Consider the following 23,316-nt stretch of genomic DNA (forward strand, 5'->3'; position numbering starts at 1 on the left):
GTCGTAAATCGTGCAAGAATCATTACCCTCGGCCTTTCAGTGACACAACCTTGCAAGGGAAGGATTCGTACCCTATTTATAGACGTCGTGACGATGACCGTAAAGAAAAGGTCCGAGGGTGCGAACTGGACAATAGATGGGTTGTCCCTTATAACCCATACCTCCTTCGTCTCTTCAACTGCCACATCAATGTCGAGGCATGTGGGAGCATCAAGGCTGTTAAATACCTGTTCAAATACATATACAAAGGCCATGATCGTGCGTCTGTTGTTATGAGAGATGCGAGCAAGGCAGATGATGATGTTGATGAGATCAAGCAGTATAGAGATGCAAGGTGGGTGACTCCTCCGGAAGCCTTGTGGAGGATATACGGCTTTGAGCTTAGTCAGATATCTCCACCTGTTATGCAGCTTCAACTCCATCTTCCAAACATGCACATGGTGGCGTTTCACGAGCGGCAAATGGTCGAGCGAGTCGTCAACCGTCCAGGTGTTGATAGGTCGATGCTCACATCATATTTTGAGGCGAATAGGCTACACGAGGAGGCTCGTGGCATCCTATATCGTGACTTCCCTGAGTGGTACACTTGGCAGAGTGGTAAGGGAAAAGTATGGCAACGGAGGAAACGAGATACAGGTGGACAAGTCGGTAGGATAGTCTCTGCTCATCTGGCTGAGGGGGAGCGCTACTATCTTCGTGTTCTCCTAAACCACGTGACTGGCGCCGCCTCCTATGTGGATCTAAGGACAGTTGATGGTGTCACCCTACCGACTTTTCGTGAGGCAGCAGAGAGAAGGGGACTACTTGAGTCGGACAACACACTGGATGAGTGTCTCACTGAACGTGCTCTTTTCCAGATGCCATCGTCGCTGCAACGGCTTTTTGCCACAATACTGGTTTACTGTGAGCCAAGCGATGTGGCTGTACTCTGGCAGAAACACAAAGATTCTATGTCCGAGGACTATCAACACAAGAGTCAGAACAAAACTCATGTTCAGCAGATGGTATTGATTGACATTAGGAACATGCTGCAGTTAATGGGAAAGGACATAAAGACATTCCCTCTACCTCCTATGATCGACGCGTATGACGATGCTATTGGTACTGCTCGGGAGGTTTACGAGGAGGAAAGTATCCAACCGACAGTGGAAGATGTGGCTCTTAAAGACTCTCTTAACGAGGAACAGAGGGCCGCCTATGATAAGATTATGTCTGCCGTTGACACCGATCAGGGCGGATTATTCTTTGTGGATGGACCTGGTGGCACCGGGAAGACTTATCTATACAGAGTGCTGCTCGCGACGCTACGCAACCAGGGCAAGATTGCAGTGGCAACAGCTACATCTGGCGTTGCGGCTTCCATAATGCCTGGAGGAAGAACCGCCCATTCACGCTTCAAGATACCACTCACTATTGACGATGGCGCTGTATGTAGCTTCACGAAGCAGAGTGGAACAACAGAGTTGCTACGGAAAGCATCTCTCATTATCTGGGACGAGGCTTCTATGACTAAGAGACAAGCCGTGGAGGCACTGGACAATAGCATGCGCGATATAATGGGTCGCCCCGCACTACCATTTGGTGGTAAAACCATTGTCTTCGGTGGAGATTTCAGACAGGTCTTGCCTGTTGTTCGTAAAGGGTCAAGGGCTCAAGTGGTCGCGTCTTCGCTACGAATGTCTTACCTATGGGAGTCCATGTCCCACTTAAAGCTTGTTAGCAACATGAGAGCAAAAAACGACCCTTGGTTTGCGGAGTTTTTGCTGCGCGTAGGCGGTGGAACTGAGGAAACAAATAGTGACGGCGACATTCGTCTTCCTGATGATGTGTGTGTGCCTTACAGTGGGAGTGACAACGATCTTGACAACCTAATAGACTTTGCTTTCCCAAATCTCAACGAAAATATGTCTGATTCCACCTACATCACTTCAAGGGCGATACTGTCAACACGGAACGACTGGGTTGATATGATAAATGTTAAGATGATTGATCGTTTTCAAGGGGAGCATATGGTGTATCATAGTTTCGATAGCGCCATGGATGATCCCCACAACTACTACCCACCCGAGTTCCTAAACACATTGACGCCTAATGGGCTACCACCTCATGTTTTGAAGCTCAAGATTGGATGTCCTGTTATATTGCTCCGGAATATAGACCCTACAAATGGACTTTGCAATGGCACCAGGTTGGTCGTTCGTGGCTTCCAAAGAAATAGCATTGACGCAGAGATTGTACTGGGTCAACACGTTGGAAAACGGATTTTCCTACCGCGTATACCGTTGTGTCCCTCCGATGAAGAGATGTTCCCTTTCCAGTTCAAAAGAAAGCAGTTTCCTGTACGGCTTAGCTTTGCAATGACGGTTAACAAAGCACAGGGTCAGACTATTCCCAATGTTGGTGTATACTTGCTTGAACCAGTGTTCTCTCATGGCCAACTATATGTTGCTCTATCTAGAGCGACAGCCCGATCGAACATAAAGATTCTTGTCATCCCAGCTGTCGATGGGAGGAAAAAGTCAAGGAAGGGTGTAAAGAAAACCCCCACCGTAGATTGTGGGACATATACCAAGAACATCGTCTACAAAGAGGTCCTAACAAATTAGACCCATGGTAAGAGTTGCATGTTCAGCTAACAAACTAATAGGATGATGTTTATCTTATGTTTGATTGGTCTGGTGTATTATCAAGTCATGTTTGCATGCTACAATTGTTTTTATTAGAGACGCACATGTTTGTGTATTATTAGAGCATGCATACTATCTTAAAGTATTGTTGAGTTTTGGATCATTTGTGAAATTAGCAATAATAATTTTTATGCATCTAACAATTTGTTATGAATGTAGGTTTTTGTCCCGCGAGAATGGAATCTCTATTTGTAGGCTTGTCTCATAACAAGCCAAAAAAATCGGTGGCAACCGCAATAGTTCGAGAAGGTATTAAAATTTTCATAGTTCTGTATGGATCAATTTGTATTTTTTGTAATAACTAATTTTAGTTTTATCTCATGACTGGTTGCTCCTAGACTATATTTGCACGCAAGGTGATCTTGCTCTCATCGATTTTATCAAGGAAATCCCTTGTGAACCAAGGGTAGAAGTCGTTCTTATTGATGATGCCTTTGTTGAAAGGAAGTGGATGGAGTGTTTATTTCAGCCGAGCGCATATTTAGGTGACGAGGTAATGCATGCTTAGTTTTTATATTTGGCGACGTTGTTATGTATAAGTTTTTTTACTCATCCTGGTATTTTTAACCACAACTTACACACTTGCAGGTTATAGACTGTTACATAAATTTGATAAAAGCTCAAAAGCATCTAAAGTGTCGATCTGGAGGTCGCGTTCACATAGAAAATGCTTTCCAATTCAATTTCCTGAAGCGAGATGGTGATCTTGAAATTAAAACAGAGGAGCTATATCCAATTAAAGACATGACACACATATGTAGCGCTGAACGAAGGGTGTTACTTTACCTAGACCATGACATGGTACATATGAGTTTGCAATCTGAACAGTTAGTGTTTATATGTATTTTATTCTTATGCAAGTATTTATAATTGTTTTGTAGGTGTTTATTCCGATAAACATCCGAGAGACGCATTGGTATCTTGCTGTGATCCATGCAAGAAATATGGAGATACAAGTGCTCGATTCACTTGGTACTTCACAAGACCGCAAAGACCTCACTGACTCTGTGAGTATGCACAAACTAAACAATTATGAATTCAATATTAACTTATCCCAATCTCTAATTTTATTTTACCATATATAAAGATTAAAGGACTGCAAAGACAAATAGATATGATATCTCAACGTAAGGAGTTAAAAGACCACAGGTGGCCAGACCTCCAAATTGCTTCTTGGTCGCTCAGAGAAATAGACATGGGATATGCAAAGCAGACAGATAGGTACGTCCTAAGATCTTCTTTACCAATTTCTTCATTCATACTAATGTTTATGTTGGTATTAATGTATATTGTAGCTCTTCATGTGGCCTCTTTCTTTTGAACTATATCGAATACTGGACAGGGGATGAACTGTCTGACAGTTTTACCCAGGTATATTATTACTACTATGACATATATGGACATCTATAGTCAGTGTTACATATATAATGCTAAATAATTGTTTCTTGTTTGTAGGATGACATGTCACACTTTAGGAAAAAAATGGCTGCTATATTACTATCTTCAGACCTGAATAAGAGAAGGGGGTGTCTGTTATACAAAAATGAAAAAGAAGTTGACTCTGGAAGCCCATCTGATGTTGAGATATTAGAAAACCCAACAGATTCTAATAAGAGGAAACTACTCCACGTGCTTGATGATAGCGAAGTAGTGTTTGAAGATGAGGAAGGCCCTATTACTCAAGCAGACTTGCAAAGGTGGTTTGTTGATGATTGGGATAAAAGAGCTCCTGTAAAAGTCTCTAACGATGGTTGCACCAATGACTTTTTAATGGTTGGTCTTTCCACAAAGGACATGCCAGTGACCAAAGCCGATTCAATAGATGTTTTATGTGATTATATCATGGCAATAGAAGACGATACGACACTAGAGTAAGTGCTCATTGATTTATTTATTTTATGTATATCGACTACTTAGATTCTTGATATAGAGTTTCGGCATGCTACATTACAGGAGAACATGGGTGCGAAGTTTCAATCCTTTTAAGATAGAAATATCTGTCAAAGACCTGCAAAACATATTAACGACAACTCAAGATATGATTCTAAGATGTTTTGATATGGCTGTTCGGCTGCTTGCCAATAAAGAGTCACGTAAACCGAAAGAAGAAATCATAAATAATAGAAAGCATTATATGGACATGCGTTTTTGGGTAAGTTTGTTTCCAATCATTAATGTATTAATATATAGTATCTACATCTAATCATCATGTGTACATGTATATATACTGTCCAGAGAATGGTTGGTTTTGGTAAACTTCCAAAGTACCATCAGGATCCTACAACAGAAGAGTTGGCCAAAACACTAGATTGTTGGCCATCAATGAATTATTATATCACGGGTTGTAGATATGTAAGTATGTGTTCATTTCGAATGTATTTATAAAGGACACTTCTGTTGTAGGATCCTAATGACTGATATTTTGCAGGTTCTCATGCCATGGAAATTCAATGGATGTCACGCCCTTTTCGTAATAGATCATGTTAAAAAGCATGTGACTTTTATCGATTTTACACCGACTCAAGATTGGTGTAAACACATGCCATACAAGAGGTTCGCGGAAGCGATTATCATGGCCTCAAAAAAATATAAGATTGCTTACAGCAAGAAACGTTCTGGATGGGCGGAGGATATCTTTAAGTGGGAACATACAATTCAGACTGGTGTTCCAATTGACTTAAGAGGGTATTTTCTTCGTACCACCTTCTCAGCAGTTTAAATTTTTTCTATGATAATCATTGTATAAAACATAGTTGCCCAAATATTATTCTATAGGTTTAATACCAGCTACCTCGTTCTACAAGCTATGGCCATGTGGGGGAATGACAGACGACTGAAATTTGTTGGGGTGAGTGTAGTACGTTTGTTTTATGTTCAAAACTTACATTCTAGCTATCTCGTTCTACAATATAATATATTTTGTTCTCTTATCTCTTTGTCTGTAGGATGCAAAGACTCTTCGAAGAAACTTTGTGATTGATCTTTTAAGTTATGAGGACAATTCGTGCCGATATGCCATCCCTGCAAACATACAACAAAGACTTGTCGATATCGCTAAAAAGGATTAGCTGATTAGTGAACAGTTGTCGACACATTTGTCTGTAACTAATTTGTGTGATATTGATAATGTTTTCCAATATATCAGTGCAAACTATGATATTGAATGAAATAGTTTTTATATGAATCTCTTTTGAAGCCATTGAGATTCCCAACACTTAACTAGCTTCTTGAAGGATTCTTGTTTTCTTATTTAGTTTCAGTTAGTTCTTTATAGTACTGTATGTTTATTTAGGATAACATTGGGGTATTCGTTGATCAAAATGGTAAACTTATTCAGGACGACAGAATTATTTGGTCAGACACACCAGCTTCTGTTGTTATACATAAACCATATGCTGTGGCCCGCCTGCCACGACATGTTGAGGTGAGGGATTACTATTAGTTACTGTGTACCACTGCTTGTTTATTTCAATGCACAAGATATCAACCATTTGAACCCTACTTTGGACAGTTTTAAAAACAATGGCCAAAATTTTCAGATTCAGCTCCAGTTGAGAAAATAATGTGGTGCACACTATATTAAGGGCACCATGCTTACCATGGTACTGTTGGGTATCATATATTAATCACTGTGTCTGATCACTTCACAGGTAAGCGTCTCCGTGGATGGAGCCTGAAGTATATTCAGTTACTTCAGACATGTTGTGAGCAGTGTGAGTACAAATCAACACACTGTGGTTCCTTGTCTGGATTACTCAAGAACATTTCTAAGTGACGAACAATACCAACATAGTTTACTGCAGCCATTGAATAAAAGTAAGTTCCGATACATTTAGGAATTCTACTACAGTTTGTTTCTGTTTCTACATTTTCTCACTGTAATTTTAAAACTGAGTTTGATTCTTGTGCTAAGGTTTCTAACCCTTAGTTTTATGCAAATAACGTCACAATAGATTATGGTGAATTTGAGTTGTCTATTCTGGTAAAAGGGTGTCATATTTTATCTCGATCCTGAGAGCACCCATTTTTTATCACTGCTTGTGTATGGTTTACACTTAATATACTAAGGTCAGAACTATGAACTATTTCAATCCAAGTATAATTCATTAATATTTATTCTATGATACTTCCACAACACTGTTTGTGTTGATATCCCTGAGCCCTGAAAACCAAAGCTTATTGGTTTATATGGGCAAATGGTAACACTGAAAGCTAAGATAGCTTGATGGAGAATTTGACACTTCCTTTGCTGAGATCCTATCTGGCATTTCTTCTAGATGGTCAGATTTTGCAAGCATTGGATGGAGGCTCTGATGCGTTTGTTATGGGATTGAGTTCTGCTCAATCACAGCTCTCAGTTCTAGATAGTTCTTCGCGGCTTGGACTAAAGCCATGGCAAAAAAACAAAGCCATGTATTGAGATATTGTGCAATAACCAGGTAAGTTCTCAAAATATAGCTGCATTCTATATTTAGACACATGTTTTCCTACATTACGAATAAATGTAAGAATACCATGTTCCTGCAGGGGGGAAAAGTGTCTTAAGGCTCAATTGATGCCTTTTTCCATTTATTTTCCAGCTTCGTTAGGGGGTATTTTGTTTCTAGAGACTAATTTTTAGTTCCTCCAATTTATTCCATCTTAGTCCCTAAATTACCAAATACGGAAACTAAAACTCTATTTTAATCTTATTTCATGTTCTCTCCCCATTTTTCTGGATCTATTCATGTGGCCTGCATTATATTATAAAGCAATTTTCTGCATAGTCTGTCTTTTGCTGTTGCGCTCACGTGTTCTCTGTTGCTCAGGTTCTATCACCAGAGATGAGTTTGGCTACTGTGCGAACATATATATGGAAAAAGCCAGAAGATTTGATTCTTCATTACAGAGTGGTCCAACCGAGATGATCACAGCTTCAGATGTACATGCTGACATGGTTCTCAGCATGGCTGCACCATAAACGGTGTGGTTGAAGACACCCTTGGCTTAGCGAGGAAACCGTCAGAAATATTTTGCTCTTGGGCTCCGGTAGCCGCTCTCCTAGAATCCCGACTTCGTTTGCTTCTTTGTAAAGTTCCTTCCTGATCTTGCCCTGGTAGTAAGATGTATCATAGCACAGGTATAAGGCCCTCTGCTTTTACATGTAGAAGATTTGGGTGCTTAATAAAGGTCAAATGGATTTTTTTCGTTTTTCTTTGACAAAGTTTGTAAGAAAACGGGCTGGTTCTCGGCTCAGATCGTGGTGTTCCGACGTCGATTATTGGATTTAAACCTGTCGCATCCTCTTGGTTCTGTTAGCGTAAAAGGTGGACGGGATGTCGGGAGCAATAAAGCTGTTTTTTTGGATATGTTGCTGTCTTTCGACTGTGCTGTTCAGCTGCGACGAATTACAAAGGCTGTAGAGACTCGGAGATCTTGTGAACATTTGCAATAAAGCTGTTTTTATATGTACTTTCTCCTCATAATAGTAAACTCAAGATCGTACACTGTACGGATCATGGGAGTTGCTGAATGTTTTATATCATACAACTTATCTGGAATCACTAATATTCGTGTTTTCTTCTATAGATCCAATTAAATATACAAAAATATTCCCTATGTTTCAAATTATAATTCATGTGATTTTTTAACTCAAGTTTAATCGGTTTATCTTATTTAAAAAATTATAATCGTTGTTAATTTTTACTATGGTATCTTCTACTCTATAACATACTTTGAATATAGTTTTGAATTTTCCATTTTCCGGAAAAAATTAAATAAAACGAGCCAGTTAAACTTGACAAAAAAGTATAAATTGGGAGATAGGTAGTAAATTACTGCTGGAGTATAAGTAATGAATTGACTATCTCTCCCGTCAGTTTGTTACCCACCGGTCCCCGTGAATCCTGATCGGCTGTGTTTGCAGTGCCCGCAAGACACAGCAGAAACGAGCACGGCAGACGGCAGTCTCGGGCAGCTCGGCACGGGCCGCCGCCGGATCGTGGACCTGTCGTACCGGGCGCTGCAGCGACAACAGTCTCGGTCACGCGGACAGTACAGGCTGGGGGCTGGCATATTCTTCCCCGTCCAACAAATCAATCAAGCACAGTGAGGCCCGTGGCCTGGCTCCTGGAAGAAGGAAAAATGGAATGCAGAGCACACGGTCACTCTCACGGTCTCACTCTCACCACGCGCGCCCCGCTGGCCGTGCCCGAATCCGAGCATGTGTCGCGTCATGTGCCTGGCCCCGAGGCGGTGTCCGGTAAAGCGCCGGCCGCCACCAACCGGACGCGATCATCACCGCCGCGGATCCATCCGACCGCCCGCGTCCGGATCCATCTCGGCTCCACCAGGACCTCCTTTTCCATTGCATGCGCCGTCGCCTCTTGCCCGGCCCCACCAAGAGCGTCTCGCAGCCGCGTGGGCCCAGCGTGCGGTGTCCTGGACCTGGAGGTACCGTACGTATAAGTAGGACTAGTTGAGTGTACATGCGTTGCAACGGGGACTTATATATTATATGTCTCCTTTGCAACGCACGGGCATATAACTAGTAAATAATTAAGCGGAAGCTCCCCTCCGGCCTCCGGTCCGAGCTCTGTTGCACTCTTCACCTTCACGCACGACTCCGCAGCCATCTACGTAGCTAATCGTCGATCCCTTGATCGGCAGCAAGCTACATCTCAGTGACATGGACGATCGTCTCCCCCACGGACAATGCTTCTTCCAAATGCTCCTGCGTCGCGTCCGCATCGGAGAGCACGTGGACTTCGTCCACCATGTCGACGAAGTCTGCGACGTAGTGCCGGGGATCCTCGTCGCGGACCTGGAGCCTGTGCCGGGCTACTGCAGCGTCTGGTACTTCTACTGTGCCAAGAAGTACACGGACACGCAGGGCAAGCTCCAGGTTTACAGGAAGCGCACGATCACGGGCGGCGGCGGCGCGTGCTGGCACCCGGAGATAGACCGCAAGATCGTCCAGGGATCCGGTGGCGGCACGTTTTGCAAATTAACCTACGGCCGCAAGACGGTGGATGGATCGTTCGACAGAATGGGATGGCACCTGGTAGAGTACGACGATGACTTGGCCGTCACTGCCAGCAACTACGTGCTCTGCAAGGTGTATGTGAAAGCGAAGTCGTCGTTGCCGTCCTCCTCTTCCGGGCAGAACGAGAACGCCTCCTCGTCCAAGCCACCGACGACGGCCAAGAAGATGAAGCAGGCCCGCGATGGCGGCGATCAACCCGAGACGTCGTCGCCAGCCAAGTTGATCCAGCAGCCAGAGGACGTGCAGGTGTCGGATCATCAGCACGGGCACGGCGGCGGCGGTGATCACCCCGAGGCGCCGCCAGCCAAGTTGTCCCAGCAGCAGGAAAGCTATCCGCCAGGAGAAGACGTGCAGGAGTCAGATCATCAGCACGGGCACGGCGGCGGCCTCGACTTGGATTTCCAAGAGTTCAGCGCCAAGGACTGCATGGACATCATGGAGATGTTGCGAGACGAGCCGAACCACCCGGAGGCACCGCCAGCCAGCTTGATCGTCCAGCAGCAAGAAGATGTGCAGCAGGCAGCAGGCCCATACGCGGCGGAGTCAGAGGAGCACGGGCACGGCGGCGGCTTCGACTTCAAGAATTTCGAAGAGGTCAACGCCGACGAGTACAAGGACATCCTGGCGGAGATGTTGCGAGACGAGCCCGAGCCGGAGCCGGAGCCGGGAATGCAGCAGCCAACTAGAGTCGTCGTCGCCGAGCCGCCGGAGCACGAAGACGAGAATGTGCAGGAGCCGGAGCCGGAAATGCAGCAGCCAACTACAGTCGCCGTCGCCGAGCCGCCGGAGCACGAAGACGAGAATGTGCAGGAGCCAGAGCCGGAGCTGGGAATGCAGCAGCCAACTACAGTCGCCGTCGTCGAGCCACCGGAGCACGAAGATGAGAATGTGCAGCTACACGCCGAGTGGGGTGCACACATCTGCAACCAAGATGCAGCGCGCAGCAGCCTTCTTCAAGGACCTGCACCGCATTCTCTTCTCTTTTAAATTGTAGGTGATCATCTACCTCTTCTTACAGCAGTCGTTGCGACTTGCACTGATGCAATCATGCAATGCATTCCATTGCTTGTCCTAATAGAAGACAGCACATGACTCCAATCAGAATTACTGTCTTGTTCGGATGGTTCAGAACCATCCATCTAAACTCTATTTATTATATATATAATATTGATAGCTCTTTAAAACACAAAGTCGATATGTCCGAGTGGTTAAGGAGACAGACTCGAAATCTGTTGGGCTTTGCCTGCGCAGGTTCGAATCCTGCTGTCGACGTTTTTTTTTCATTTTGCTTTGTTTTGTCGCCAGTGCAGGTTGGATGTCATCTTTTGCTATTCAGATAGAAATAGACAATAGTTATCCTTATGTGCTCTTGCATGAACCTCGCAATGTCCTTCCATTCAGAGGTCGTTTAGGTTCTCTCACAAGAAAAGTAAGGGAAAACAACAAAGACCGTAACAATAAAATCTACATGAAACAGAATACGGAAGAGACTTTATACAGACGCTCAGACCATCTCTAACATATTTCATATCTCGCTACATATTTAAACTTCATTCTGCAAACAGTAATAAAAGGAAATTAGGCTTACACCTAGTCCCTAATTAATTTTGGTGGTTAAATTGCTCAACACAAATAATTGGACTAACTAGTTTGCCCAAGTGTATAGATTATACAGGTGTCAAAGGTTCACACTCAGCCAATAAAAAGACCAAGTTTTGGATTCAACAAAGGAGCAAAGTGGGAACCGAAGGCCCTCTGGTCTGGGATCACCGGACTGTCCGGTGTACACCGGACTGTCCGGTGCACCACCGGACAGTGTCCGGTGCACCAGAGGACTCCAACTCGAACTCGCCACCTTCGGGAATTTCCAGAGACACTCACGCTATAATTCACCGGACTGTCCGGTGTACGCCAAGGAGGAGTGGTCTCAGGAACTCGCCAGCTTCGGGAATCTCCAACGGCTAGTCCGCTATAATTCACCGGACATGTCCGGTGTGCACCGGACTGTCCGGTGCAACTCCGAAGCAACGGCTATCTCCGCGCCAACGGCTACCTGCGGCGCATTAATTGCGCGCGCAGCGCGCGCATAAGTCAGGCGCGCCCATACTGGCGCACCGGACAAGGAACAGTGCATGTCTGGTGTGCACCGGACATCCAGGCGGGCCCACAAGTCAGAAGCTCCAACGGTCAGAATCCAACGGCAGTGATGACGTGGCGGGGGCACCGGACATGTCCGGTGTGCACCGGACTGTCCGGTGCGCCATCGAACAGCCAGCCTCCCAACGGCCACTTTTGGTGGTTGGGGCTATAAATACCTCAACCACCCCACCATTCATTGCATCCAAGTTTTCCACTTCCCAACTACTACAAGAGCTCTAGCATTCAATTCTAGACACACCAAAGAGATCAAATCCTCTCCAAATTCCACACAACACCATAGTGACTAGAGAGAGTGATTTGCTTGTGTTCTTTTGAGCTCTTGCGCTTGGATTGCTTTCTTCATTCTTGATTCTTTCATTGCGATCAAACTCACTTGTAATTGAGGCAAGAGACACCAAACTTGTGGTGGTCCTTGTGGGAACTTTGTGTTCCAAGTGATTGAGAAGAGAAAGCTCACTCGATCCGTGGATCGTTTGAGAGAGGGAAGGGTTGAAAGAGACCCGGCCTTTGTGGCCTCCTCAACGGGGAGTAGGTTTGCAAGAACCGAACCTCGGTAAAACAAATCTCCGTGTCTCACTTGCTTATTCGCTTGGGATTTGTTTTGCGCCCTCTCTCGCGGACTCGTTTCTTTATTACTAACACTAACTCGGTTTGTAGTTGTGTTTATATTTGTAAATTTCAGTTTCGCCCTATTCACCCCCCCTCTAGGCGACTTTCAATTGGTATCAGAGCCCGGTGCTTCATTAGAGCCTAACCGCTCGAAGTGATGTCGGGAGATCACGCCAAGAAAGAGATGGAGACCGGCGAAAAGCCCACTACAAGCCAAGGGAGCACTTCATCGGAAGAGTCCCGCACCAAAAGGAGGGAGAAGAAGAAGATCTCCTCCAACAAAGGGAAGGAGAAGAAATCTTCTTCTCACCACAAAGAGAAGAAGGAAAAGTCTTCTTCCCACAAGCCGCATCGAAGCGGAGACAAGCAAAAGAGGATGAGGAAAGTGGTCTACTACGAGACCGACACTTCATCAACATCGACCTCCGACTCCGATGCGCCCTCTGTAACTTCTAAACGCCAAGAGCGTAAGAAGTTTAGTAAGATCCCCCTACATTACCCTCGCATTTCTAAACATGCACCTTTACTTTCCGTCCCATTAGGCAAACCACCAACTTTTGATGGTGAAGACTATGCTAGGTGGAGTGATTTAATGCGATTTCATCTAACCTCACTCCACAAAAGTATATGGGATGTTGTTGAGTTTGGTGCACAGGTACCATCCGTAGGGGATAAAGACTACGATGAGGATGAGGTGGCCCAAATCGAGCACTTCAACTCTCAAGCAACAACGATACTCCTCGCCTCTTTAAGTAGAGAGGAGTATAATAAAGTGCAAGGGTTGAAGAGCGCCAAGGAGGTTTGGGATGTGCTCAAAACCGCGCACGAGGGAGACGAGCTCACCAAGATCACCAAGCGGGAAACGATCGAGGGGGAGCTCGGTCGATTCCGGCTTCGCAAAGGGGAGGAGCCACAACACATGTACAACCGGCTCAAGACCTTGGTGAACCAAGTGCGCAAACCTCGGGAGCGTAAAATGGGATGACCATGAAATGGTTAAGGTTATTCTAAGATCTCTTATTTTCCTTAACCCTACTCAAGTTCAATTAATTCGTGGTAATCCTAGATATACTAAAATGACCCCCGAGGAAGTAATCGGGCATTTTGTAAGTTTTGAGTGCATGATCGAAGGCTCGAGGAAGATCAACGAGCTTGATGATCCATCTACATCCGAGGCTCAACCCGTCGCATTCAAGGCGACGGAGGACAAGAAGGAGGAGGCTACACCAAGTCGACAACCAATAGACGCCTCCAAGCTCGACAATGAGGAAATGGCGCTCGCCATCAAGAGCTTCCGCCAAATCCTCAAGCAAAGGAGGGGGAAAGACTACAAGTCCCGCTCCAAGAAGGTTTGCTACAAATGTGGTAAGCCCGGTCATTTTATTGCTAAATGTCCTATATCAAGTGACAGTGACCGAGGCGACGACAAGAAGGGGAGAAGAAAGGAGAAGAAAAGGTACTACAAGAAGAAGGGCGGCGATGCCCATGTTTGTCGGGAATGGGATTCCGACGAAAGCTCAAGCGACTCCTCCGACGATGAGGACGCCGCCAACATCGCCGTCACCAAGGGACTTCTCTTCCCCAACGTCGGCCACAAGTGCCTCATGGCAAAGGACGGCAAACGGAAGAAGGTTAAATCTAACTCCTCCACTAAATATGAGTCTTCTAGTGATGATAATGCTAGTGATGAGGAGGATAATTTACGTACTCTTTTTGCCAACCTCAACATGCAACAAAAGGAAAAGCTTAATGAATTGATTAGTGCCATCCATGAAAAGGATGATCTCTTGGACACCCAAGAGGACTTCCTTATTAAAGAAAATAAGAAGCATGTTAAGGTTAAAAATGCTTACGCTCTAGAAATTGAAAAATGTCAAAAATTATCTAGTGAGCTAAGCACTTGCCATGAAACAATAGACAACCTTAGAAATGAAAATGCTAATTTGTTAGCTAAGGTTGATTCTCATGTTTGCAATGTTTCAATTCCCAACCCTAGAGACAATAATGATGATTTGCTTGCTAGGATTGAAGAATTGAACATTTCTCTTGCTAGCCTTAGAATAGAAAATGAAAATTTAATTGCTAAGGCTAAAGATTTTGATGTTTGCAAAGTTACAATTTCCGATCTTAGAGATAAAAATGATATTCTTCATGCTAAGATTGTTGAACTTAATTCTTGCAAACCCTCTACATCTATTGTTGAGCATGTATCTATTTGTACTAGATGTAGAGATATTGATGTTAATGCTATTCATGATCACATGTCTTTAATTAAACAACAAAATGATCATATAGCAAAACTAGATGCTAAAATTGCCGAGCACAACTTAGAAAATGAGAAATTTAAATTTGCTCGTAGCATGCTTTATAACGGGAGACGCCCGGGCATCAAGGATGGCATTGGCTTCCAAAGGGGAGATAATGTCAAACTTAGTGCCCCTCCTAAAAGATTGTCCAATTTTGTTAAGGGCAAGGCTCTCATGCCTCAGGATAACGAGGGTTACATTTTATACCCTGCCGGTTATCCCGAGGACAAAATTAGGAAAATTCATTCTAGGAAGTCTCACTCTGGTTCTAACCATGCTTTTATGTATAAGAGTGAGACATCTAGCTCTAGGCAACCAACTCGTGCTAAGTTGCCTAAGAAGAAAAATTCTAATGCATCAAATGAACATAACATTTCATTCAAGACTTTTGATGCATCTTATGTATTGACTAACAAATCCGGCAAAGTAGTTGCCAAATATATCGGGGCAAGCACAAGGGGTCGAAGACTTGTGTTTGGGTACCCAAAGTTCTTGTGTCTAATGCCAAAGGACCCAAAACCATTTGGGTACCTAAAGTCAAGAACTAAACTTGTTTTGTAGGTCTATGCATCCGGGGGCTCAAGTTGGATACTCGACAGCGGGTGCACAAACCACATGACAGGGGAGAAGAAAATGTTCTCCTCCTACGAGAAAAACAAAGATCCCCAAAGAGCGATCACATTCGGGGATGGAAATCAAGGCTTGGTCAAAGGTTTGGGTAAAATTGCTATATCTCCTGACCATTCCATTTCCAATGTTTTTCTTGTTGATTCTTTAGATTACAATTTGCTTTCCGTATCTCAATTATGTCAAATGGGCTACAACTGTCTATTCACTAATGTAGGTGTCACTGTCTTTAGAAGAAGTGATGATTCAATAACATTTAAGGGAGTGTTAGAGGGTCAGCTATACTTGGTAGATTTTGATAGAGCTGAACTCGACACTTGCCTAATTGCTAAGTCTAACATGGGTTGGCTCTGGCACCGCCGACTAGCTCATGTTGGGATGAAGAATCTTCATAAGCTTCTAAAGGGAGAACACATTTTAGGATTAACAAATGTTCATTTTGAGAAAGACAGGATTTGTAGCGCATGCCAAGCAGGGAAGCAAGTTGGCACCCATCATCCACACAAGAACATCATGACAACCGACAGGCCGCTTGAGCTACTCCACATGGATCTATTCGGCCCGATCGCTTACATAAGCATCGGCGGGAGTAAGTATTGTCTTGTGATTGTGGATGATTATTCTCGCTTCACTTGGGTATTCTTTTTACAGGAAAAATCTCTAACCCAAGAGACCTTAAAGGGATTCTTGAGACGGGCTCAAAATGAGTTCGGCTTAAGGATCAAGAAAATAAGAAGCGACAACGGGACGGAGTTCAAGAACTCTCAAATTGAAGGCTTCCTTGAGGAGGAGGGCATCAAACATGAGTTTTCTTCTCCCTACACGCCACAACAAAATGGTGTAGTGGAGAGGAAGAATAGAACTCTATTGGACATGGCAAGGACCATGCTTGATGAGTACAAGACTTCGGATCGGTTTTGGGCCGAGGCGGTCAACACCGCTTGCTACGCCATCAACCGGTTATATCTACACCGAATCCTCAAGAAGACATCGTATGAACTCCTAACCGGTAAAAAGCCCAACATTTCATATTTTAGAGTCTTTGGTAGCAAATGCTTTATTCTTGTTAAAAGAGGTAGAAAATCTAAATTTGCTCCTAAGACTGTAGAAGGCTTTTTACTAGGATATGACTCAAACACAAGGGCATATAGGGTCTTTAACAAGTCCACTGGACTAGTTGAAGTCTCATGTGACGTTGTGTTTGATGAGACTAACGGCTCTCAAGTAGAGCAAGTTGATCTTGATGAGATAGGTGATGAAGAGGCTCCATGCATCGCGCTAAGGAACATGTCCATTGGGGATGTGTGTCCTAAGGAATCCGAAGAGCCTCCAAATGCACAAGATCAACCATCCTCCTCCACGCAAGCATCTCCACCGAATCAAAATGAGGAAGAGGCTCAAGTTGATGAAGAAGAAGATCAATCAAATGAGCCACCTCAAGATGACGGCATGGATCAAGGGGGAGATGCAAATGATCAAGACAAGGAGGATGAAGAACAAAGACCGCCACACCCAAGAGTCCACCAAGCAATCCAACGAGATCACCCCGTCGACACCATCCTCGGCGACATTCATAAGGGGGTAACTACTCGATCTCGTGTTGCACATTTTTGTGAACATTACTCGTTTGTTTCCTCTATTGAGCCACACAGGGTAGAGGAAGCACTCCAAGATTCGGATTGGGTGGTGGCGATGCAAGAGGAGCTCAACAACTTCACTAGGAATGAGGTATGGCATTTAGTTCCACGTCCTAACCAAAATGTTGTAGGGACCAAATGGGTCTTCCGCAACAAGCAAGATGAGCATGGTGTGGTGACAAGGAACAAAGCTCGACTTGTGGCCAAGGGATACTCCCAAGTCGAAGGTTTGGATTTCGGTGAAACCTATGCACCCGTAGCTAGGCTTGAGTCAATTCGCATATTATTAGCCTATGCTACTTACCATGGCTTTAAGCTTTATCAAATGGACGTGAAAAGTGCCTTCCTCAATGGACCAATCAAGGAAGAGGTCTATGTTGAGCAACCTCCCGGCTTTGAAGACAGTGAGTATCCTAACCATGTCTATAAGCTCTCTAAGGCGCTTTATGGGCTCAAACAAGCCCCAAGAGCATGGTATGAATGCCTTAGAGATTTCCTTATTGCAAATGGCTTCAAAGTCGGTAAAGCCGATCCTACTCTATTCACTAAAACACTTGAAAATGATTTATTTGTATGCCAAATTTATGTTGATGATATCATATTTGGGTCTACTAACGAATCTACTTGTGAGGAATTTAGTAGGATCATGACACAGAAATTCGAGATGTCAATGATGGGGGAGTTGAAGTATTTTCTAGGATTCCAAGTCAAACAACTCCAAGAGGGCACCTTCCTAAGCCAAACAAAGTACACTCAAGATATTCTAAGCAAGTTTGGGATGAAGGATGCCAAACCCATCAAAACACCCATGGGAACTAATGGGCATCTCGACCTCGACACGGGAGGTAAGTCCGTGGATCAAAAGGTATACCGGTCGATGATAGGTTCTTTACTCTATTTATGTGCATCTCGACCGGATATTATGCTTTCCGTATGCATGTGTGCAAGATTCCAAGCCGACCCTAAGGAAGCTCACCTTACGGTCGTGAAACGAATCTTGAGATATTTAGCTTATACTCCTAAGTTTGGGCTTTGGTATCCTAGGGGATCCACATTTGATTTGATTGGATATTCGGATGCCGATTGGGCGGGGTGCAAAATCAATAGGAAGAGCACATCGGGGACTTGCCAGTTCTTGGGAAGATCCTTGGTGTCTTGGGCTTCAAAGAAGCAAAATTCGGTCGCTCTTTCCACCGCCGAGGCCGAGTACATTGCCGCAGGTCATTGTTGCGCGCAATTGCTTTGGATGAGGCAAACCCTGCGGGACTACGGTTACAAATTAACCAAAGTCCCTTTGCTATGTGATAATGAGAGTGCAATCAAAATGGCCGACAATCCCGTCGAGCATAGCCGCACTAAGCACATAGCCATTCGGTATCACTTTTTAAGGGATCACCAACAAAAGGGAGATATCGAGATTTCTTACATTAATACTAAAGAACAATTAGCCGATATCTTTACCAAGCCTCTTGATGAACAATCCTTTAACAAACTTAGGCATGAGCTCAATATTCTTGATTCGCGCAATTTCTTTTGCTAGATTGCACATATAGCTCATTTTATATACCTTTGATCATGTCTCTTTCATATGCTATGACTAATGTGTTTTCAAGTCTATTTCAAACCAAGTCATAGGTACATTGAAAGGGAATTGGAGTCTTCGGCGAAGCCAAAGGCTTCCACTACGTAACTCATACTTCGCCGTCACTCCAAGCATGAGCATCAAAGAAAAGGACCTTGTCTTTGGGGGAGAGAGTAAGAGCCCAAAGCAAAAGGACCGGACTTCGTCTTTGGTATAATCTTAACTCATTTATTTATGACCAAAGGGGAAGAAAAGCACTTCGAGGGCTCTAATGATTCCGTTTTTGGCGATTCATGCCAAAAAGGGGGAGAAATGAGCCCAAAGCAAAAGGACCGCACCACCACCAATTTCAAAAAAACTTAGTGTTGAATATTTATCAATTGGTTCTCCTATTATGTTCAAAAGGGGGAGAAAGTAGTATTTCAAAAAGGACATATCAAAACCCTCTTGAACACTAAGAGGAGGATTTCATTTAGGGGGAGTTTTGTTTAGTCAAAGGAAAAGCATTTGAAACAGGGGGAGAAAATTTCAAATCTTGAAAATGCTTTGCAAACTCTTATTCATTTACCTTTGACTATTTGCAAAAGAACTTTGAAAAGAATTTACAAAAGAGTTTTGCAAAAACAAAACATGTGGTGCAAGCGTGGTCCAAAATGTTAAATAAGTAAGAAACATTCCATGCATGTCTTGTAAGTAGTTATATTGGCTCAATTCCAAGCAACCTTTGCACTTACATTATGCAAACTAGTTCAATTATGCACTTCTATATTTGCTTTGGTTTGTGTTGGCATCAATCACCAAAAAGGGGGAGATTGAAAGGGAATTAGGCTTACACCTAGTCCCTAATTAATTTTGGTGGTTGAATTGCCCAACACAAATAATTGGACTAACTAGTTTGCCCAAGTGTATAGATTATACAAGTGTCAAAGGTTCACACTCAGCCAATAAAAAGACCAAGTTTTGGATTCAACAAAGGAGCAAAGTGGGAACCGAAGGCCCTCTGGTCTGGGATCACCGGACTGTCCGGTGTACACCGGACAGTGTCCGGTGCACCACCGGACAGTGTCCGGTGCACCAGAGGACTCCAACTCGAACTCGCCACCTTCGGGAATTTCCAGAGGCACTCACGCTATAATTCACCGGACTGTCCGGTGTACACCGGACAGTGTCCGGTGCGCCAAGGAGGAGTGGCCTCAGGAACTCGCCAGCTTCGGGAATCTCCAACGGCTAGTCCGCTATAATTCACCGGACATGTCCGGTGTGCACCGGACATGTCCGGTGTGCACCGGACTGTCCGGTGCAACTCCGGAGCAACGGCTATCTCCGCGCCAACGGCTACCTGCGGCGCATTAATTGCGCGCGCAGCGCGCGCAGAAGTCAGGCGCGCCCATACTGGCGCACCGGAAAAGGAACAGTGCATGTCCGGTGTGCACCGGACATCCAGGCGGGCCCACAAGTCAGAAGCTCCAACGGTCAGAATCCAACGGCAGTGATGACGTGGCGGGGCACCGGACATGTCCGGTGTGCACCGGACTGTCCGGTGCGCCATCGAACAGCCAGCCTCCCAACGGCCACTTTTGGTGGTTGGGGCTATAAATACCCCAACCACCCCACCATTCATTGCATCCAAGTTTTTCCACTTCCCAACTACTACAAGAGCTCTAGCATTCAATTCTAGACACACCAAAGAGATCAAATCCTCTCCAAATTCCACACAACACCATAGTGACTAGAGAGAGTGATTTGCTTGTGTTCTTTTGAGCTCTTGCGTTTGGATTGCTTTCTTCATTCTTGATTCTTTCATTGCGATCAAACTCACTTGTAATTGAGGCAAGAGACACCAAACTTGTGGTGGTCCTTGTGGGAACTTTGTGTTCCAAGTGATTGAGAAGAGAAAGCTCACTCGATCCGTGGATCGTTTGAGAGAGGGAAGGGTTGAAAGAGACCCGGCCTTTGTGGCCTCCTCAACGGGGAGTAGGTTTGCAAGAACCGAACCTCGGTAAAACAAATCTCCGTGTCTCACTTGCTTATTCGCTTGGGATTTGTTTTGCGCCCTCTCTCGCGGACTCGTTTCTTTATTACTAACGCTAACCCGGCTTGTAGTTGTGTTTATATTTGTAAATTTCAGTTTCGCCCTATTCACCCCCCTCTAGACGACTTTCAAGTAAAACAAAACATTACTTTGCACTGTCGTTGATCTATCTAATGAACATATGTACGCACATCTAGCACCTCCAAATCACCACAATGTATATGGAGAGTCAAGATGAAAAAACGAAACAGTAATTTTTGAATACCGGAAATTATTTTCAACATTTTTACCAAAATGTTATCAAAAATATGAAAACAAATTTGGTAGAAAAAACAAAAACAACTTGAGTCTTGTTTCCAAAAATCACTGTAATTATTTTGTATTTTACCATTCATAACGATTTCGATATTTTCAGAATAATATCGAATATAAACTAATCTTTATAAATTCATAATAACTTCATCTTAACTTCAAAAAATATGAAACTACTTTTTCCCCTAAAATCAAGATATATTTAGTGCCATGTAGTTTAGAGTTGTTTGAAACTTTTATGACTCATATTTATAGTTTTTTTACCAATTATTCGTATTGATACATATATTCATATTTCGCATAACGACTTCAAAATGATTAGAAGGACACCAATTATGTTGACCCCTTCTAGGATTATGTAATCTAGCTTAATTATATAATCTAGATTATATATCCTAGCAGAGGTGTTTGTTTACCCATATTATTTGGATGGGTTATTGATAGTGTTCAACCACATGCTTTTTCATGTTTCACATTTTTGTTTACTCACATTAGTTGGTGAGTAAATATTCACCAAGTTTCAAGGGTAGTTGTTAGAAGGCCAAAATATAATCTAAAATAAACACCTAATGACCTGCGTATGGATTTTTATAATCTAGGTATTTAGGTTCTATAATCCAGCCCAATAATTTGTGTTGTTTGTTTGCCTCTTAACTTATTTAAGCTGGATTATGTAATCTAGAGGGTAAATAAATGAGGCCATAATAGTAGGACTAAAAAAAATAATGCAAGCATCATGTCATTATACACATTTTGATTATATAGAAATATGCTGCTAGACTTGCTAACACTTTATTTAAATACATGATGATTTTATTACTATATTACAATACCTTATATGTTGCCTAATAATTTGTGTTGTTTGTATTGATTGTAACCTCCTACCTTGTATTAAAATATCTTATATATTATTACTTATATTATGATGGGTCATGTTATATGACTAGTTCTACACTATAGTTTGATGTGTGATATCGTTTTATGGTTTTTGATGATTATCAATGTATTTTCAATCGGGTAGTTTGGATTCGTAAGGTACTGAGTTGTGACTTTTTGACTATATGTATCTGTGTATAGTGTGTATCACTTGTATTCGTGAGGTATTGATTAATGCTTTTGTGAGATATGCTGTAAATTTCAGTTTTTTCCTCTCTGATAGTCGCACACAATGACTCCTGTTTACCCGGCTGGTGTCATTTGTTTTGGACTTACATGGATTCGAGCAGACGCAGTACCCAACTTCTCTTTTTTTCGCGAGGCAACCATGGGCGGGCAGCGGGCGACAGTCAATGTTACCTTCTTCCACTTGTTGCTGCGATGACATCGTTAGTATTCCGTTTACTGTCTATTGCCGTTTTTTCTTTTTTCTAACCATCTCTGCTTGATTATTTGAATCTTGACAAGTAACGTAGGATTGTTCATACCAAATTGCTCTGCACTACAAACCCAGCAACGATACTTCCAGATAACAAATTCCAGAAGTATTTATACCAAATTGATTAATAGAGTAATTCTTTACCCAAAACATAGATTTTGACAGTCACATACGCATACAATTTATACATCTTTCAAGGCAAACTTTAACAGTGTGTTTGATTTGCGGATTTGGTTCATGCGACATGGGTTCAATCAGAATGGGTCGGTCTGCCATTTTCTGTGGAATGAAATCGTCTCGTTGCAGTACCACTATCTAGTACTACATAGTGACAAACAAAGTGAATCCATGACACAAACCAAACAGCTTGAGGAGGTTCGGTTTCTGGATCGGATAATTCTGCACGGCATCATTCCATTAACCAAACAGGATGTAAGTCTATCACTAAACGAAAAGCGGATTCAAAGAACATTTTTTAATTTCAATTTCTCAATCGGGATGAATCCGCTTCCTTCCATTCCCTTTTACTACATGTTTATTTTAATGGCGTTGATGGATAGATTTTTTTGTATTAGAGAACTGTGGCTCACACTAGTTTATCGCTTGGGAATTTGTCTCTTCTATTCATCTGCTACTGTAACTTCCATTTTATTTTTTCTGCTTGCTGCAACAACATCGTTTGCATTCCATTTACTGGCTATTGTGTTGGCGTATTCCTTCTTACCTTACTGGATGGATAATCCTGCTTTAGATGTGACAAACACCGAAAACATTTTTTTGTTTCATTTGGAACCGTAGTTTTGAAATAATTATGAACACTGTTTCACGATGTTTCATACTTTTCCCTTCTTGCCAAATAAGTTGTTTTACATAACATGCAGTTAGTTGTTAGTGGCTTCAGAACTGACCTACAAGATAACTTTACTGTGGACCTGTTCAGTTATAATAAAAAAATGTGTGTGCAG

General features: G+C 43.2%; 1 protein-coding gene, 2 long non-coding RNA genes and 1 other non-coding gene across 4 annotated transcripts; all 4 read left to right on the forward strand.

The window, feature by feature from the left end:
- Positions 1–2,698: 2,698 nt before the first annotated feature.
- Positions 2,699–5,109, forward strand: LOC118471975 (uncharacterized). Its single transcript, XM_035958913.1, has 9 exons — positions 2,699–2,936; positions 3,026–3,180; positions 3,276–3,488; positions 3,569–3,694; positions 3,775–3,908; positions 3,983–4,058; positions 4,143–4,558; positions 4,641–4,839; positions 4,923–5,109. Exons 1-9 carry the CDS (start codon positions 2,837–2,839, stop codon positions 5,070–5,072), a joined length of 1,569 nt encoding a protein of 522 aa, XP_035814806.1. The 5' UTR covers positions 2,699–2,836; the 3' UTR covers positions 5,073–5,109.
- Positions 5,110–5,323: 214 nt separating this feature from the next.
- LOC118471976 (uncharacterized) lies at positions 5,324–5,931 on the forward strand. Its single transcript, XR_004849305.1, has 3 exons — positions 5,324–5,372; positions 5,463–5,535; positions 5,633–5,931. It is a non-coding gene; the product is annotated as an uncharacterized lncRNA (long non-coding RNA).
- Positions 5,932–6,960: 1,029 nt separating this feature from the next.
- LOC103625727 (uncharacterized) lies at positions 6,961–7,877 on the forward strand. The gene is made up of 2 exons (XR_552509.3): positions 6,961–7,126; positions 7,496–7,877. It is a non-coding gene; the product is annotated as an uncharacterized lncRNA (long non-coding RNA).
- Positions 7,878–10,901: 3,024 nt separating this feature from the next.
- Positions 10,902–10,983, forward strand: TRNAS-CGA (transfer RNA serine (anticodon CGA)). Its single transcript has one exon. It is a non-coding gene; the product is annotated as a tRNA-Ser (tRNA).
- The last annotated feature ends 12,333 nt before the right edge of the window (positions 10,984–23,316 follow it).

This window comes from Zea mays, chromosome 5, assembly GCF_902167145.1.
Source record: "Zea mays cultivar B73 chromosome 5, Zm-B73-REFERENCE-NAM-5.0, whole genome shotgun sequence".
Classification (NCBI taxonomy): domain Eukaryota; kingdom Viridiplantae; phylum Streptophyta; class Magnoliopsida; order Poales; family Poaceae; genus Zea; species Zea mays.

Coding starts and splice junctions, on each gene's coding strand:
- LOC118471975 (XM_035958913.1), top strand. CDS start 2,837: ATGAATGTAGGTTTTTGTCCCGCGAGAATGGAATCTCTATTTGTAGGC. Junction 2,937..3,025: donor AACCGCAATAGTTCGAGAAG/GTATTAAAATTT, acceptor GGTTGCTCCTAG/ACTATATTTGCACGCAAGGT. Junction 3,489..3,568: donor TTTACCTAGACCATGACATG/GTACATATGAGT, acceptor ATTGTTTTGTAG/GTGTTTATTCCGATAAACAT.